At 46.9% G+C, this 15,966-nt stretch overlaps 1 protein-coding gene across 1 annotated transcript in view; it reads left to right on the top strand.

Moving 5' to 3' along the window:
• The first annotated feature begins 225 nt into the window (after positions 1-225).
• LOC130127223 (H-2 class II histocompatibility antigen, E-S beta chain-like) overlaps positions 226-15,966 on the top strand; it is a 29,528-nt gene continuing 13,787 nt past the window's right edge. Inside the window, exon 1 of the mRNA XM_056296793.1 lies at positions 226-340. Within this exon, the coding sequence (XP_056152768.1) occupies positions 226-340 (115 nt within the window). The remainder of the gene's footprint in view (positions 341-15,966) is intronic.

The following is a 15,966-nucleotide window of genomic DNA, read 5'->3' as shown; positions in this document are numbered from 1 at the left end:
CGTTCACTAAATCTCGTGTTCCTCTCCCCATTGACGCTGTGCAGTGTGTTGAAGAAGAGCCGCCTGCACTCTGTCTCCCTCCCTCTTTCCTGCTGCCGCTGCTGGCCTACAGCGCCCTCTACCACGTACTGCTGCAGGTGTGTAGGGACTCGGCGCATCCTCTCACTTGGCGGAGGAGCTGCTGTTTCTGATGCGCCACGTGGGCCAGTGGCGCGCTGTGCCCACATGGCTTGGAACTCCACGTCACTCCTGAGCGTCTCTACGCAATCCAACGCGCTTTTCACCGCCTTCCCTCCAGCGTACAGGTCTGTTTTTTATCCTGTAACGCTTTGTTTGGAGGGTGGAGGAGGGAGAGGATTCTGTGGGCCATAACTGCAGTAAATCTGGAGTGCATGTCACTGATTGCTGTTAGGAGCCCTGCTGCCTCTACTTTCAGTTCCGGGAAATGAAGGCCACTGCTGTCAATCTCCGCGAGGATCTGCACAATAGCGTCATAACTGTTAATGGTGACTGACACAGTAGCTAGGTGACCGGTCCACCTCTGGGCCAGTAGCCTCTTCAGACGTTCTCCCGTGTACACTGCGGCCACAGTTGGCTTTTGGAGAAACCGCTAAAGCATGTCACACACGTCGAAAAAGGCTTGTAGTGCATTCTCAGCTGGCATGGCGTGGATAACCACCACATGTAGTTGATGGTTGAAGCAATGCACATACGGGACTTCTCGGTTAACTTCCCCCAGTAATATTTCCTGTGCACCCCCTCTTTCACCGGACATCACGCTTGCACCATCACAGCATTGGCTGAGAGGGTTTCTGTTCTCAGGCCTGCTTTTCTCGGCTCAGAGAGGACCAGGTTTGTCAGACTTAACGCATCACAGTGCTTTGTAGAGGCCATGAGCAGCAGTCTTCCGTGCGTCTCATTACCCATGTCTACATAACGGAGCACAATTGGCACATTCTCGCAACCAGTTGGATCTTTTGTCCCGTCCACCTTCAACGTGAACCAGCTATCTCCTGTTTCTTCCACTGTTTCACTCGTCACTATTTCACTCAGGAGCGCTTTCATTTCGTTCTGAACTTCGTGTGACGTGTAGGTGGCGTTTTTGGGGATGGTGCAAAATACCTGGGCAAGGGTGTGGTCTTTCCTCAGCGTGTACTCCACCATAGACTAAAATAGTCCACTTTCCCCTTCCTCTCTTGACTCCAAAGCGTCCAACGTCCCCCTCAGCGGTTGCTGGTGTGTAACAAGGAACTCCGTTATATCCGCTATCGCACTCAGATATGAGCGACTCCTTTCCAGCTGCCCCTCGCTGACAAGTGTGGAGACCTCAGCTGCTGTGGCACAACCAGGACAGCATCCTTCCAGAGAGCCCTGCATTTCAAATGCTCCCTGCTGGATGCGTGTCTTGCAAAACCTTTGCTGCTTTCCGTCGCAGATTTCCGATTAGAGAATCCGGTTTGGGTGGAGGCTTTGTCCGCATTAGCACTAGACCCAACACTAAGCTTCCCACATGGAAAGCAAAAGGCAGCATCAGTTGTAGTTGCCCCCTCACGCCCCCTCGTGGCGCCGGGCCCAGTTCTGGTTCCGAGGTGAGAAAAGGAAGAGACCTACTACGTAAACATCTCTGTTATGGAGGCCACGTGACTGATAACGCATAAGCAGGCTATGGGTAAAAGGAACCTTATGTATCATTTTCTTAACATTAATCTAACTTCGCTTTAAAAATAAGCAGAACCGGGCATCAGGTAGCATAGCGGTCTATTCCGTTGCCTACCAACACGGGGATCGTCGGTTCGAATCCCCGTGTTAGCTGCAGCTTGGTCAGGCGTCCCAACAGACACAGTTGTCCGTGTCTGCAGGTGGGAAGCCGGATGTGGGGATGCGTCCTGGTCGCTGCACTAGCGCCTCCTCTGGTCAGTCGGGGCGCCTGTTCATGGGGGAGGGGGTACTGGTGGAATAGCGTGTCCTCCCACGCGCTACGTCCCCCTGGTGAAACTCCTCCCTGTCAGGTGAAAAGAAGCGGCTGGTGACTCCACATGTATCAGAGGAGGCATGTGGTAGTCTGCAGCCCTTGTTGTGGATTTTCCTTTATCCTTTAATGGGCTCTTGCCCCAGCAACCTCTGGGGAGAACAATCACCGGACAAACATTGGAGCAAACAGAGAATCTTTATTGCATCTGCAGATGGAGAGACATAAGGCCACACAGAGGTTCGTCTGTGAGGATATGCTCTGCCCTGAGCTGGAGGTAGTGATTTTTATAGCACAGTCCGTCGCGTCATACCCTATGTTTCCTGCATTAACTAAGGTGCAGTCTGACAAAGCTATGCAGGTAAACATCTGCGTTAAACATGTTCTGTGTCTGCTGAGTGTCTGTAGGTCCATTACACTTACGGTAAAGGGGAGGCCCTCATGATATAGTGGCCATGTATGGGTATGTGTGTCTGCAGAGAGTGAGAAGTTTCATGCACACAGAGAAGTGGAAAACTACAGAGTACATACGGAGTGCATATGGAGTACAATTTATACTCCACAATTCCCCCTTTTGTTCATCATTGAACACTGAGAGGTAACGTGGAAACAATGGACATCAGCACACATAACATGTATACACAGGAATAATAATGGACTTCAGAACAACCGGAATGGAAAGGGTTAACCAGTGTTGGTCATAAAGTATCATTCATTGGATCAAAGTCCACTGCACTTAGACCCCCTTCCTCAACAGATTTCACAATATCCCCGCTCCTTAAACAATGATGCTTATTTTTCCAAATAAAGTTGAAGTTATCTTGATTAATTTTCTTGATTAATTTATCAGGAATATCTAATGAATAGGCTGGATAGATGAGTCTAGATAAACTCTCCATCTTGGTAAATAAAATGCGTCCAGCAATGGATAAGTCCCTTTTGTAGCCAACTATTAAGAATAGTTCTACAGTTCTGCATATTATTTACCACATTAGATGTTTCCCTAATATTTCTATCCTTTGTAATCATGATTCCCAAATATTTAACTTCCTCTTTACTGGAATATCGTGCACATTAATCAGAGGGTGGTCATGAATAGCCAATAACTCACACTTCTTCATGTTGAAATGTACATCAGAAGCTCTTGAAAAGAGAGACACCTCATTCAATGCTGCAGGAATCTGTGCTGTGTTCTTTAAGAGTAAAGCGGTGTCGTCTGCTAGCTGACTAATAACCAAAGACCTTCCCATAACATTTAACGGTTGGACGTCTAAACTGCTTTTTATAAGGGGAGCTAATAATTCGGCCACACTAATAAATAATAAAGGGGAGCATGGACAACCTTGACGAATGCCTCGTTTAACTCCAAAACGCCTTGATGTGCCAAAAGGCAGAGAAACCGAACTATTAATATCGTCATATAACATTTCAGTTATCTTTATAAACTTTTCCCCAAAACCAAAATATTCCAGTGTTTGTATAATGAATGAATGTTCAACCATGTCAAAGGCCTTGTAAAAGTCCAAAAACCAAATAACTCCATCATCTTCAGTTAAATGGCTATAACCTAATAAGTCTAACACCAATCTTATATTATTGTGTATAGACCTGCCTCTAAGAAAACCAGACTGGGTGTCACTTGTCCTCTGTGTCATACCGTCCCTTAATCTGTCAGCATCACATGTGTGAACACTTTGTGGTCAGTGGTCAGCAGCCTACCAGGGCCTATAGATTGTCAATATGTCTTTTGTCTTTACCATGTTTGGGTATAAGTGTTACTAATCCCTGTCTCATTGTAGGAGTTATTGTCCTATTCCTAATCATGTCATTTATAGCAGCAAATAAAATCCCTTTTATATCCTCCCAAAAGAATTTATAGAAATTGGAGGTCAGACCATCTAGTCCTGGAGCTTTTCCTCCTGCTATCCTCTAAACTGCATCGTCTAATTCTCCCATTTGGATCTCGGAGTCACAAATCTCTCTAAACGTTAACTCTATTTTGGGGATTTGTGGTGTCACATTTTCTAGAAATGCGACCGAGTCGTCAGCAGAGTATTCTGACGCATACAGTGTAGAATAAAATCTATACACTTCTTCAGATACCATTTTATGATCTGTGCATTCAACATCACTGATCACTGACATGTTAATAGTCTTTCTCTGCTGTCTCCCTTTTTCTAGTCCCCTGAAATAAGCCGTGTTTCTCCCCCCTTCTTCTATCCACTTAGCACCACATCTTATATAGGCACCTTGTGCTTTTTAAGATATACATTGTCAAGCTTGGCCTGTAGACTAATATAATAGCTTTTATCAGCATCAGATACTAATGTCTTATTACAGCAATCTCTTATGTCTTGTACCAATTAGACCTCTTACTCTCTTTGTTGTCTACATTTAGATTTACTAAAACTTATTGAAAACTCTCTCACTTTACATTTAAAAAATCCCCATCTACTACTGCAGCTAGTTATACTCCTATCTTTCTTAATGCTCCGTAATAAATCTTTGATAGATTTAACAAACGCCTCATCTTTTAGGAGGTCTGCGTTAAACTGCCACTAATCTTTGTTACTTTAGTCCTGCTCTCTGGGTTCAATACCAGATGAATTAAACAATGATCTGTCAAGGGAGCGCTAGAAGTTGACACGTCTGACACATACTTTACAATGTGGGGTGTTGCTAACCATAAATCTGTTCTGGATTTACAACTGCCGTTTGGTTTAACCCAGGAAAATTGACTAACATCTGGATTCCTGTCTCTCCAAACATCTATTAGAGCCTTGGAGTCAATAAATATTGTTATACTGGTTAGTACTGTATCTAGAAGGGCACGTGTCCTGCCATTCATCAGGCGTCAAATTTAGGTCTCCACCAATCAGAATAAAGTCAGTATGAGAGACTTCCTTATATTCAGAAATAACATCAGTCACTTTCAATAACAAAAATGTGTTTTGGTTGCTATTGTTATATCCATCGACATTTATCAGAATAACAAAAGTTCCCATAACTGCCGGAAGGGGTCCCAAGGGCTCCGTAGGCTAGTCCTGAAGGGGCCCCATGGAGCACTTCGCTTCTTGGCTCGTTGCTGAGTCTGCCACTGGGGAACTGGACTGGTTTGAGGGTTCTGCATTCTCTCCTTCGGGGTCAGCAACGGAGGTGTCGTCTGTTGGAGCTGGGACTGGTCTGCAATGGGTGGCGCGTATCCACGTGGCTCTTTCAGCAACCTTGACGGCCGTCTGCGTCGTCCACAACACCTGGAATGGACCCGCCCATCTGTTGGACCGCCAGGTCTTTCTCCGGAAACACCGGATGATGACCCAGTCGCCGGGGAGGTAGGAATGGAGAACCTTCTCAGCTGGGGTGGGGAGAGCAGCTCCACCTGTCGGGAGACTTGGGAGAGAGCAGAGGAGAGATTACAGCAGGACTGCAGCACATCATGCTCGTAAAGAGCGGTTTGGGGAAGAGCTCCCGGTGCAGGGCCCGTTCCCATGGTCGGAGGCCGTCCCATGAGAATCTCAGAAGGACTAAGCCCTGCTCTGGAGTGTCTTTGTCGCATGCGCATGTACATAAGTACCAGTAGGAGACATTCCACTGGGAACCCCGTGGTTTTACCAAGGAGACGTGCGGGACCTCGTCATCAACCGAAAACAGCGCAGTCTGGTCGGTGTCTAATGCGCACGTGAGGAAGCCCCATTCTGATGCCCAATAGAAATGTCGTAATTCATCCCCTGCTCTCGTGTTCCCTGGCTGCGCCCGCGCTGTTCGTAGTTCGAGTCGGATGTGAGGGTGACATGAGCGGTGCAGTGTAGGTTGTCCGCTGTCATGTAGGTCGATGCGCCCCCTGTTGTGGTGTGTGAGCAAGGGAGCAGAGCCACTGTGTGTATTGGGAGGCGGTAGGAGCCCACATGTAGACCCGCAGAGGGAGGGCGGGGTTATGTGTATGCAGAAAACTATTCGCTGCTGGTAGCGAAGTGATGTGCAGCCCTGATGGGGTGGAAACAACAGAGATGCCCAGTTGGATCATGCCATCTCTACCCAGCTAATTAAATGGGCAGTTATCAGAAATCTAAACAGGCAATTTTGTCGATGAGCTGTCGTCCAGGCAAGCGAGGCGCACAGGGACGGATAATGGCTCCGCGACACACGTACCACTCGCAACAGTGGAGAGGACCGTTTGGCCGCTCCGTGGTACCGTGGACGGGCCATCGGCGGTTCTCACCACCGGTCGTGTGGCTCCCGTGTCCAACAAGAAAGGCAGCTCAGCATTTGCAAGACGCAAGGTTATCAGTGGCAGTTTTCAGAAAGCTAGCTCATGAGAGACATGCTGTCCAACTGGGGAAGCTAACAGCAAAGCAGAGTCTTCATTGCTAATCAGTGTATGTGGTTGTGTCTGTGCAGTGATACGACCTGATGTGGCAGCAGATGTGTCCAGGACCCCCTCCTCCTCCTCCCGTGTCGCCTGTCAGTCCGAGCCCCGGTATGAGCCTCCCCGTGGGGCCCGCTGGTCGTAAGGTCCGTTGCTCCGTCCCCTTCCGCCTTGTGGTCTGCTCTGACCCCATCCTCGGCCTCTGCCACGCCCTTGTTGATGCCCTCGATGGAGTGGACAGTCTTTAGCCCAGTGACAGGGCTGGCCACATGTGAAGCAGCAGTCCTCACCCGGTTGAGGGCCGCTGTGCTGGACGTGTTGCCACGTGTTCTGACGTCGTGAACGGTCCCCGGGTCTGCCCTGTTGCCCAGGTTGGTGGGGTGAAGCCGCTGCAGCACCATGGAGGAGAGAGAGAGAGGCGCGATGTTTGTCCTGAGCCTGCCTTGCCTTCTGTTCTTCTGCCTTTTTCTGTATCTGATCGTGAGCATGATCAGCATGTCTCAGCAAGTCTTCCAGTCGTCTCTTTCCGTATCCTACGCAGTGTGTTTCTATGGCTTTCCTAACTCCGTCCTGCAGGCCGGCCAGGAAATGTTTGCAGAGGTGAGTTTCCCATGGTCCCCTCACTGTGGACGGGGGAGAGAGAATTGGTGGCGGTTGGGGTGGTGGTGGTGGTGGTGTTGGACGGGGTGTCGGTGGTGGTCCCAGGATCGGTCTCGTGGCGCCGCGTTGTTGGACGGGTTGCTGGACGCACCCGGAGTCGTCGGAGGGGTGTCCCAGAGACAAAAGGAGAGAGAGGTTGGCTGCCATGTGAGTATGGTGGAGGGGTTTGTGTCAGAGATGGATTAGGAGAGGTGTGAGATAGATGGATTAGGAGAGGTGTGAGATAGATGGATTAGGAGAGGTGTGAGAGAGATGGATTAGGAGAGGTGTGAGATAGATGGATTAGGAGAGGTGTGAGAGAGATGGATTAGGAGAGGTGTGAGATAGATGGATTAGGAGAGGTGTGAGATAGATGGATTAGGAGAGGTGTGAGAGAGATGGATTAGGAGAGGTGTGAGATAGATGGATTAGGAGAGGTGTGAGAGAGATGGATTAGGAGAGGTGTGAGAGAGATGGATTAGGAGAGGTGTGAGAGAGATGTATTAGGAGAGGTGGGTGAGAGATGGATTAGGAGAGGTGGGTGAGAGATGGATTAGGAGAGGTGTGTGAGAGAGATGGATTAGGAGAGGTGTGAGATAGATGGATTAGGAGAGGTGTGAGAGAGATGGATTAGGAGAGGTGTGAGAGAGAACGGGTCTTTGTCTGAGTCGTCGTTGCGCGTCATAGTCCTCTGTAGTTTTTTCTTTCCCTCCTTTCACACCCTTTCTCCCACATTCCCAAATGTCTTTCTTGCTCTGCCATATACTCTAACCATGTTGTAGGAATCTGTTTCCTTTCCAAGACCTTCGCTTTTCCCTTTTCCATGGACTGTCGGACTTTCATTAGTTTATTCTTGCTCAAAGTTCCTTCAACAGGAAACCCATGACCCTGTATCCAGTCTAAAACATGTTTTACCGAGTCTTCACCATATTTCCTTATCATTATCTGATAGATAGGACCCTCCATACCTACCGGGGCCAGTTTACTGCCCTTGTTTCCCTTTTTTTCCTTTTTTTCTCTTCTATGTTCACTTGATCCTACCAGGTGACCACTTCTATTAGTGTGAGACCGAGGGTGAACAGCCGCCTAATTGTCAGTGCACGACCTCATCTGGTTTCCTCTTGTTGCTCCATCCTACATGTGTTCATTGTGTTATATTAAACTTACTTAGTGGTGCACACATCTTCATATCTTCTCTCCACGTGCTCCATAGATGAATCCTCTGATGTTACACAATGAAGTGTTGCTGCTGTGCTCACCAGTTGTTTAGTGAACACACACATTCCACACAACAGGTCAACTAAACACAACTTCACTCACATCATGCCCACGTAACACACTGAACATAACAAACTCACCACACCAAACTGACCCAACAACCTGAACACAAGGGGGCGCACATGTACTGGCTGGTCCCACCATTCTGACACACAAGGGCAACACACAAACAACACTCTACCAACTAAACTACAAATAACACAACACAGCACAATTCTTCAACAAGTTAACATTTAGATAGTAACCAAGGCAACACAACCACAACACAACCTTCTAAACACACACACAACACATCTACATTAAGAATACCCCCCCATAACATGGAGGGTAGTTGGTAGAGTCCAGCGGGCCGCCCTGTATTTAACAGCTGCTCTGTGGAGCGCCCTCTGCTGTTCAGCCTGACAAGAAGTCCTGCAGCAGCGACGCCCCAGCACTGCTGCCTCAACACACAACATTAACACAACACGAACTACACATGTGGCCCCGAGAGCTGCCATCACACACACACACACACACAATATGTGTGTTCTTGTACTTGTTGAGTGTGTATTGTCTACTTGTTGAGTGTGTATTGTGTACATGGTGAGTGTGTATTGTGTCCATGTTGAGTGTGTATTGTGTACATGTTGAGTGTCCTGCAGCTAGGGGGCGCTATACTAACAACACATGTCCTCTTGTCGTTCTGTCACCGGCCAAAGCTTCTCAGTCCCCGAACAGGCTCGAACCTGTGAGTTTCTGTCCCTTTCCAGCATTAGACTCTACCCTCTACCTGGTACCAGATGACGTGGCAGGCCTCTGTGTTTTCTATTGGCTGATGTTGGGAGAGCTAGCCAGCCCAGTGAGGTGATTGGGTGGTGGACTGGTTTATGTCCAGGGGGCAGTCCACACCAGTCAGTCTGTAAAGGAGGACAGTTTATTGTGTTCATCAGCAAGACAGACACATGGCTTCATGCTGCCTTGTTGTGTGTTGCTCCCTCCTGGTCGTGGGTTTCTATGGAGCAGGTGAGATAAAATATGTAAATCAGTCTCTGTTGGATGGACTCTGCTGTGTTGTTAGAAAAGCGGTTTTAATTATTGTCTTTAAAACAATTCAACTAAGTAACTTGAACCTGTTTCTCTTTCTGTTCCAGATGCGTTTTTGTGGTATTTCACGTCCACATGTGTGTTCACCTCCTCTGAGCTTCCTGACATAGAGTTCATATACTCTGCTTATTTCAATAAGATAGAATATCTCAGGTTTAACAGCACTGTGGGGAAGTTTGTTGGATACACTGATCATGGTATCCAAAACGCAGAGAGCCATAACAACGATCCTGCAATTATGGCAGACGTGAGAGCTGCTAGAGAGACGTACTGCAAACCTAGTATAAACAATTATTACCAAGATGCACTGGATAAGACAGGTGAGCTGCAATGCTATGATGACTGTTACTACTACTGTTACTACTGCTAATAGGAGTACTATTATAATGACTATTACTACTACGGTTACTAATACTATTAGTAGTACTATTATCATGACTATTACTACTGTTACTAATACTATTAGTAGTAATAATGTTATGAATATTACTACTACTGTTACTAATACTATTAGTAGTACTATTATTATGACTATTACTACTACTGTTACTAATACTATTAGTAGTACTGTGGCAGGGTGAGGAAAAACAAAGCAGACGAAGGCGAGTTTGATGTTTATTCCTCAACTCCAAAACCAAAACTTCAGCAGGAACAACCCTGCACCAGCAAGCCCGGGAACGTAAACCACGCCCCCAGCTCACAGTCCTGCTGGGTGAGAGGCATAGCCCCTAGTGTCCGCCACACAGCCCCCCCTCCCCCGAACACCCAGAAGGGACTCCTGGAAAGAAACTTAGAGTCTCACTGGAGGCTTAAGCAGCCTGCCATAACGGCTGCGCCGTCCCTCAGCCGAAACAGTAGGTGAAACACAGTCCAAAGCCGGCTGAGAAGCAGAATGCTGAACCCGTGAAGACACTGCCGGGGTCCTGGAAGGAGGACGACCCCGTCGGGGAACCTGGGTCGGAAACACAACTTCACCTGCCAGGTTTAAGCCGATTAGTCCATTGGGCCAGAGCCCAAAATTTCCTATTTCGGTACACTCAAGGTGGCAAAACTTACTTATAATTTTTGAAAGGATCCATGTCTGTAGATGATATTTTGGTATGATAACCATTCCTGAGTGGCAGCTGTATCACAGTTATCAGCTCATGAAGTTAACCACCCGCTAAACTAAATTGCATTTTAGACGCTGGTGCATATCCTGGTTTAGCCTCATGGTCAGGACATTTTTCAATGTTCTATAATATTGTCTTTGGTATCATTTTAAAGGGGACCTTCTTAGCTTTCATTCAAGCCCTGTTGTGGATATTTCTCACAAATATAGAGGTCACTTGAGCTCTTCAACCCGTCAATAACACACATCTTTCTGCAATGTTCGCCTAAACTATATACTTTCTTTTAGCCCTGTGGCATCTAGGAATATCAGGGACACAAAACACAAAAACTGGAATACTCACAGGACTGTAAAGATTCAGGAAATGTATAATATACCCATACTATTTCATTGTGTGAGGTGATTGTGAACCTTAAATTAGAAGGGCATTATTACTAAGAAACTAACTAGACCAAAGCCAGTTAGTCCATGGGTCAGACCAGATATCGATATCACCCAAGGTGACACAACTTCACTGGTGCCATTTTATTTGGTACACTAACAGAAGTAAAATAATACATGATAATCTTTCCAAATGAGCAGCTATTTCATTTTTCTTTCAGGAAACCTGTTTCTGTGCCTCTCACGATTGTGTATTTGCCCAGATTTTTACAAATATAGCATTTCAACACCCATGGTACTGATTAGCCTAGCTTAAACTCTGGGACAGTTCTTAGTTGGCCAACAACCAAGGATAACCAGTACTGTGTACTTCCATTCATTGTGCTAAGCTAGGCTAACGTGCAGCCAGATAGCTTTCTACTAAACACATATAGAGGAAACTGGTATCTATCTTCTTGTCTCACTCTGGAGAAGATTGTAAGCTAATTTCCCATAATGTTAGCATGTTCTTTTAATGTATATGTTAATATGATTAGTTAAACTGGCTACGAGGAACTTTCATCTTGTGTTGATTTTAGCGGCCTCATGTGGACAAAATACAGCTGTTGCATAGCAACTAGGTAATGTATCTATTTGTGGCTATGTAAGATAAATAATGGTAATATGACGCTGGTGAAGCAAAGTAAACTTTGTTTTAGTAGTGTTCATACACCTAAGTTACATGTATTTGTTTGTATGTGGCAGGTGAAAACTGACTGAATATGGCCACTGGTGAACAAGCAAGTTTTTACCCAATACCAAAGCGCCCACGGGTGGAGTGCATTATCCACTGTTCTGATGATACAGATAAGCTGGTTTCACTACAAAGTGTCGACTCATGGAGAACTCTGCTAAGGGCAGCTCAGATACGAAATCATGCACCAGTTTTGAAACTGGCAAAAGACATTCCTGAGGGACAGATTCCAGCAATCTACTACCACAGAAAGTGTCGCAGTATCTTCACTATGAAGCAAATTCTTGATGGCCTCCTTGCAAAAGAAAATAAAAGTTGTGTCTCTGCTGAAGAGAAACAATCTAAGAGAGTAGCTCGACATGCTCCAAGTACATCTAGGACTTATGATGCAGAGTGCATATTTTGTCAGAAAAACAGCAAATATTCCAAGAGACAGAATACGAGAGAAGTACTGGTGCAGTGTCGAGAACTGCGAGCTGATGCAAAGATCAGGAGTGCAGCCACAAAGAAAAGGGACAGCAGAATCATTGCCATTGTGAGTAGAGACCTTGTAGCAGCTGAAGGGCACTACCACAGGTCATGCTATAGACTTTACACCAAAGAAGAGGTTTCCAAAGGAGAGGTTGCCAGCAATGAAGATGATGATGCTGCAGCCCAGTATGAAGCTGCTGTGAATAAGGCATACAATGAGCTGTTCCTCTTCATCAGGATGGAGCTTTTTGGCAATCCTCAAGTGATGACAATGACTGATCTCTCTTCTAGACTGGTAGCTTCAATGAACTCCCAAGGCATTGCCCAAGTCAAGGAATCAACCAAGAAGCACATAAGGCGAAACTTAGAGAGTGAGTTTGCTGGAGCCTTGCAGATATTCCCTGATGAGAAAGGAAAATTCCTCCTCTATCCCGATAACTTGTCCATGAGGGAACTTGCCAAAGAAAATCAGTCTCTCAAAAGGGAGCTGCAGACCCTGAAAAGTGTCAGTGCACAAGATGTTATAGCCAAAGCAGCCATCAAATTGAGAGCAGACATTAAAAGTCAAGATGTTCCTCAAACCTGGCCGCCTGAAGTCAAACCAGAAGCACAATGTCCTACCATTCCAGAGTCGCTCATTATCTTCCTGTACTCTCTACTCACAGGCTCAAATGATCCTGATCATGCATCCCAGAGAGTGCAGTGCCTTCTGCAGTCATTTGGCCATGACATAGTATATGCAGTGACATGTGGAAATACCAAGCCTTCCAAGCACATTGTTCTGCCATTCAGTGTCAAATCGTTGACAGGAAATGTAGAGTTGATAAACATCCTCAACCGACTTGGTCACAGTGTGTCCTATTCACAGATGGAAGAGATCAACACTGCCCTGTGTCTCCAGAAACTCTCATCATCAGGGAGTGGCATTGCCCTTCCAGCTAACATCCATCCTGGCATATTCACAACTTTAGCCTGGGACAATATCGACCGTCTTGAAGAAACTGTCAGTGGTGAGGGAACATCTCACAGAGTCAATGGGATTGCTGTGCAAGCAAAGCCAGTCAACCCACTTCCTGTCCAACCCATGCCCACTGTTCCCAAAACAAAGAAGAGAAGCACTGATGGACCCCCACCAATGTTACCAACTTACAATGCTGGACAACGGGTAGGGCCACCACAAAGCAAAAAGTCAGATGCCGATACTGCAGCCAATACTAAGCTTGCCAGAGAGAAAAACCTTCTTTGGGTCCTAGCACGCATGTCACAACAAGAAGAACAGTCAGTCAGCAGCTGGACAGGCTTCAACATCCTGACTCGAGGAGAGATGACGGTCATCCCCGACAATATAGCTATCTGCCTACCATCAATGCTCCAGCGACACAAATGTCTACTGTCAACGAGGTGCTTAACCAGTCACTGAGCATCATGCAGTGCTTAGTCCTGAGGAAGATTGTCTGTGTCTTTGACCAAGCCCTGTATGCGAAGGCTGTCGAGATCACATGGAAACACCATGACAAGTTCCATGATATCATCGTTAGGCTTGGGGTATTCCACACCATCTGCACACTGCTGGCAATAATAGGAAAGCGTTTCCAAGATGCTGGACTCAAAGACCTCTGCATTGAGTCTGGCATGATTGCAGAAGGCTCAATTGCTGGTGTTATGGATGGCCGCAAGTACAACAGGGCAGTGCGACTACACAAGCTCCTGTATGAGGCTCTCATGCGACTGACCTTGAATGGTTTCCTGTCCTGGTTGGAAGAAACTCACAGGAATGACATGGTTCACCTGAATGAGACACTGAAGACCATTGACAGCCTTGGGAAAGAAGTCTCACAACATGCTTTGAAGGAGGTCCTCGAGAACAGCTCTTGTACACGCATCATGGATCTATTTGAAGTCTACCGTGAGTTCCTTAGAGGTGGAAACGGCAGCCTTTCGAACTTCTGGATGTCCTATTTGGACATGGTTGAAATCTTGTTGGGGCTCATCCGAGCATCCAGAGAGGGAGTCTGGATGCTACACTTGGCTAGCATTCGAGCAATGATCCCATGGTGCTTTGCTTATGACAGGATGAATTATGCACGCTACCTCCCCTACTACTATGTCCAGATGTCTGAGCTGCCCATCACACACCCAGATGTGTACACAGAATTCATGGAAGGAGGCTTCTCAGTCCAACTGGGCTCCACCAATCCCTTTGGCCGAATCCCTGTTGACCAAGCTATAGAAGAAACGGTGAACAAAGACACCCAAACAGCTGGAGGGACAAAGGGATTCAGCTTGAAGCCAGGAGCTGTGACCAAATATTATCTCACAGCTGAGTATAGAAGCATGTACCTCAGACAGCTGAGAGACCTGACAGGTCAAGGCAGGTGCAAATGGTCTCATCTAGATCTACAGAGTCCAAGGATCAAGAGAGATGAAGCAGATGTCCAGTCTCTCATGGACCTTATGGAGAATAACTGGCTCAATCCTATGTCCCCTGATGAGATTGATTTGGTTAGCCTCTCCACTGGCAACATGGCTCCACCTGATGTGACCATAGATCTCTTGAGAGCTCTTGAGAAAGGAGAAGAGGCCTACCAAGCATTCCAGCAAACAAGGTTAGATGCAGACCCACCACCTGTGAAATTCCACGACAAGATGACCAAGCAAAGTCTGAAAACATTCTCCAATGTTAGCACAAAACAAGCTCATGGAAAGAAAGCACAGGATGTGGTTCTGAAGGCAGATAGAAACCTTTTCAGTCACATGATCCTGGTGGCTGAAAGCAGGAAGGTGAATCTGAAGGATGTCCTTGCCTACCCATTGGGCCCACTACCATGGGCACTGGCAAATGCTGATGGGTCCTTACGAAAAACAAACAAGGCTGCACTTGCCAGAGAGCTTGAAAAGAATGTATCTCCTGCAGAAGACATCCCAATCCCATCTACTTCCATCATTGATGGGATGAGCCTGGTCCAAAAAATGAATGGCGACAACAAAACCTTTGCACAGGTGGCAGAGTCAGCCTTGACCCAGGTCCTCCATGAGGGAGCACAGAGTGGGAGGATTGATGTTGTTTTTGATGTCTATCACCAGACTTCGATCAAAGATGCTGAACGACTGAACCGGGGTGGAGACATCACTCTCCAGTACAAGAATCTTGCAGGGGGACACCACGTCCAGCAGTGGAGAAAATTTCTGTGCAGTTCCTCCAACAAGACCAGTCTCATCAAGTTTCTGGTGGAAGAGTGGAAACTCCCACGATACAGAGCTATGCTGCATGGCAAGGTGTTGTACATGACCTGTGAGGAAACCTGCTACAAGTTGACAGAAGATGGGTGTGAGGAAGCAGCAGAACTGCACTCCACACATGAAGAAGCTGACACCCGTCTGCTCCTGCATGCATTGCATGCAGCAAATGCGGGCTCAAAGTCAGTTATCATCACAGCTGAGGACACTGATGTCATGGTGCTTTGTCTTGGCTTCCAGAAGGACATCACCTGTCCCATCTACCAGAAGTGTGGGACTCAGAACCGCACACGGTTTGTCGACATCACCAAACTGGCAAGTTCACTTGGAGACAGCATCTGTGACAGCCTAATTGGCTTACATGCCTTCACAGGCTGCGACACTGTCAGTGCATTCGCTGGTCGAGGGAAGCTGAATGCCCTGAAGATAGTGAGAAAGTACACTTCCTGCCAAGAGACTTTTAGTCAACTGGGACAGACATGGAATGTGAGTGATGAGCTGTTCCAGAAAATTGAGCAGTTCACCTGTCGGATGTATGTTGCTAATAGCAGCACTGCTGAGGTGAACAAACTGCGTTACCAGCTCTTCTGCACCAAAAGGGGAGAGGTTGAGTCCAGCCAGCTGCCACCATGTAGAGACTGTCTCTTTATGCATGTTCAACGAGCCAACTATCAGGCAGCAATATGGAAGTGCTGTCT

This window comes from Lampris incognitus, chromosome 17 (assembly GCF_029633865.1).
Source record: "Lampris incognitus isolate fLamInc1 chromosome 17, fLamInc1.hap2, whole genome shotgun sequence".
NCBI lineage: Eukaryota > Metazoa > Chordata > Actinopteri > Lampriformes > Lampridae > Lampris > Lampris incognitus.
This window is presented reverse-complemented; position numbering and strand designations above follow the sequence as displayed.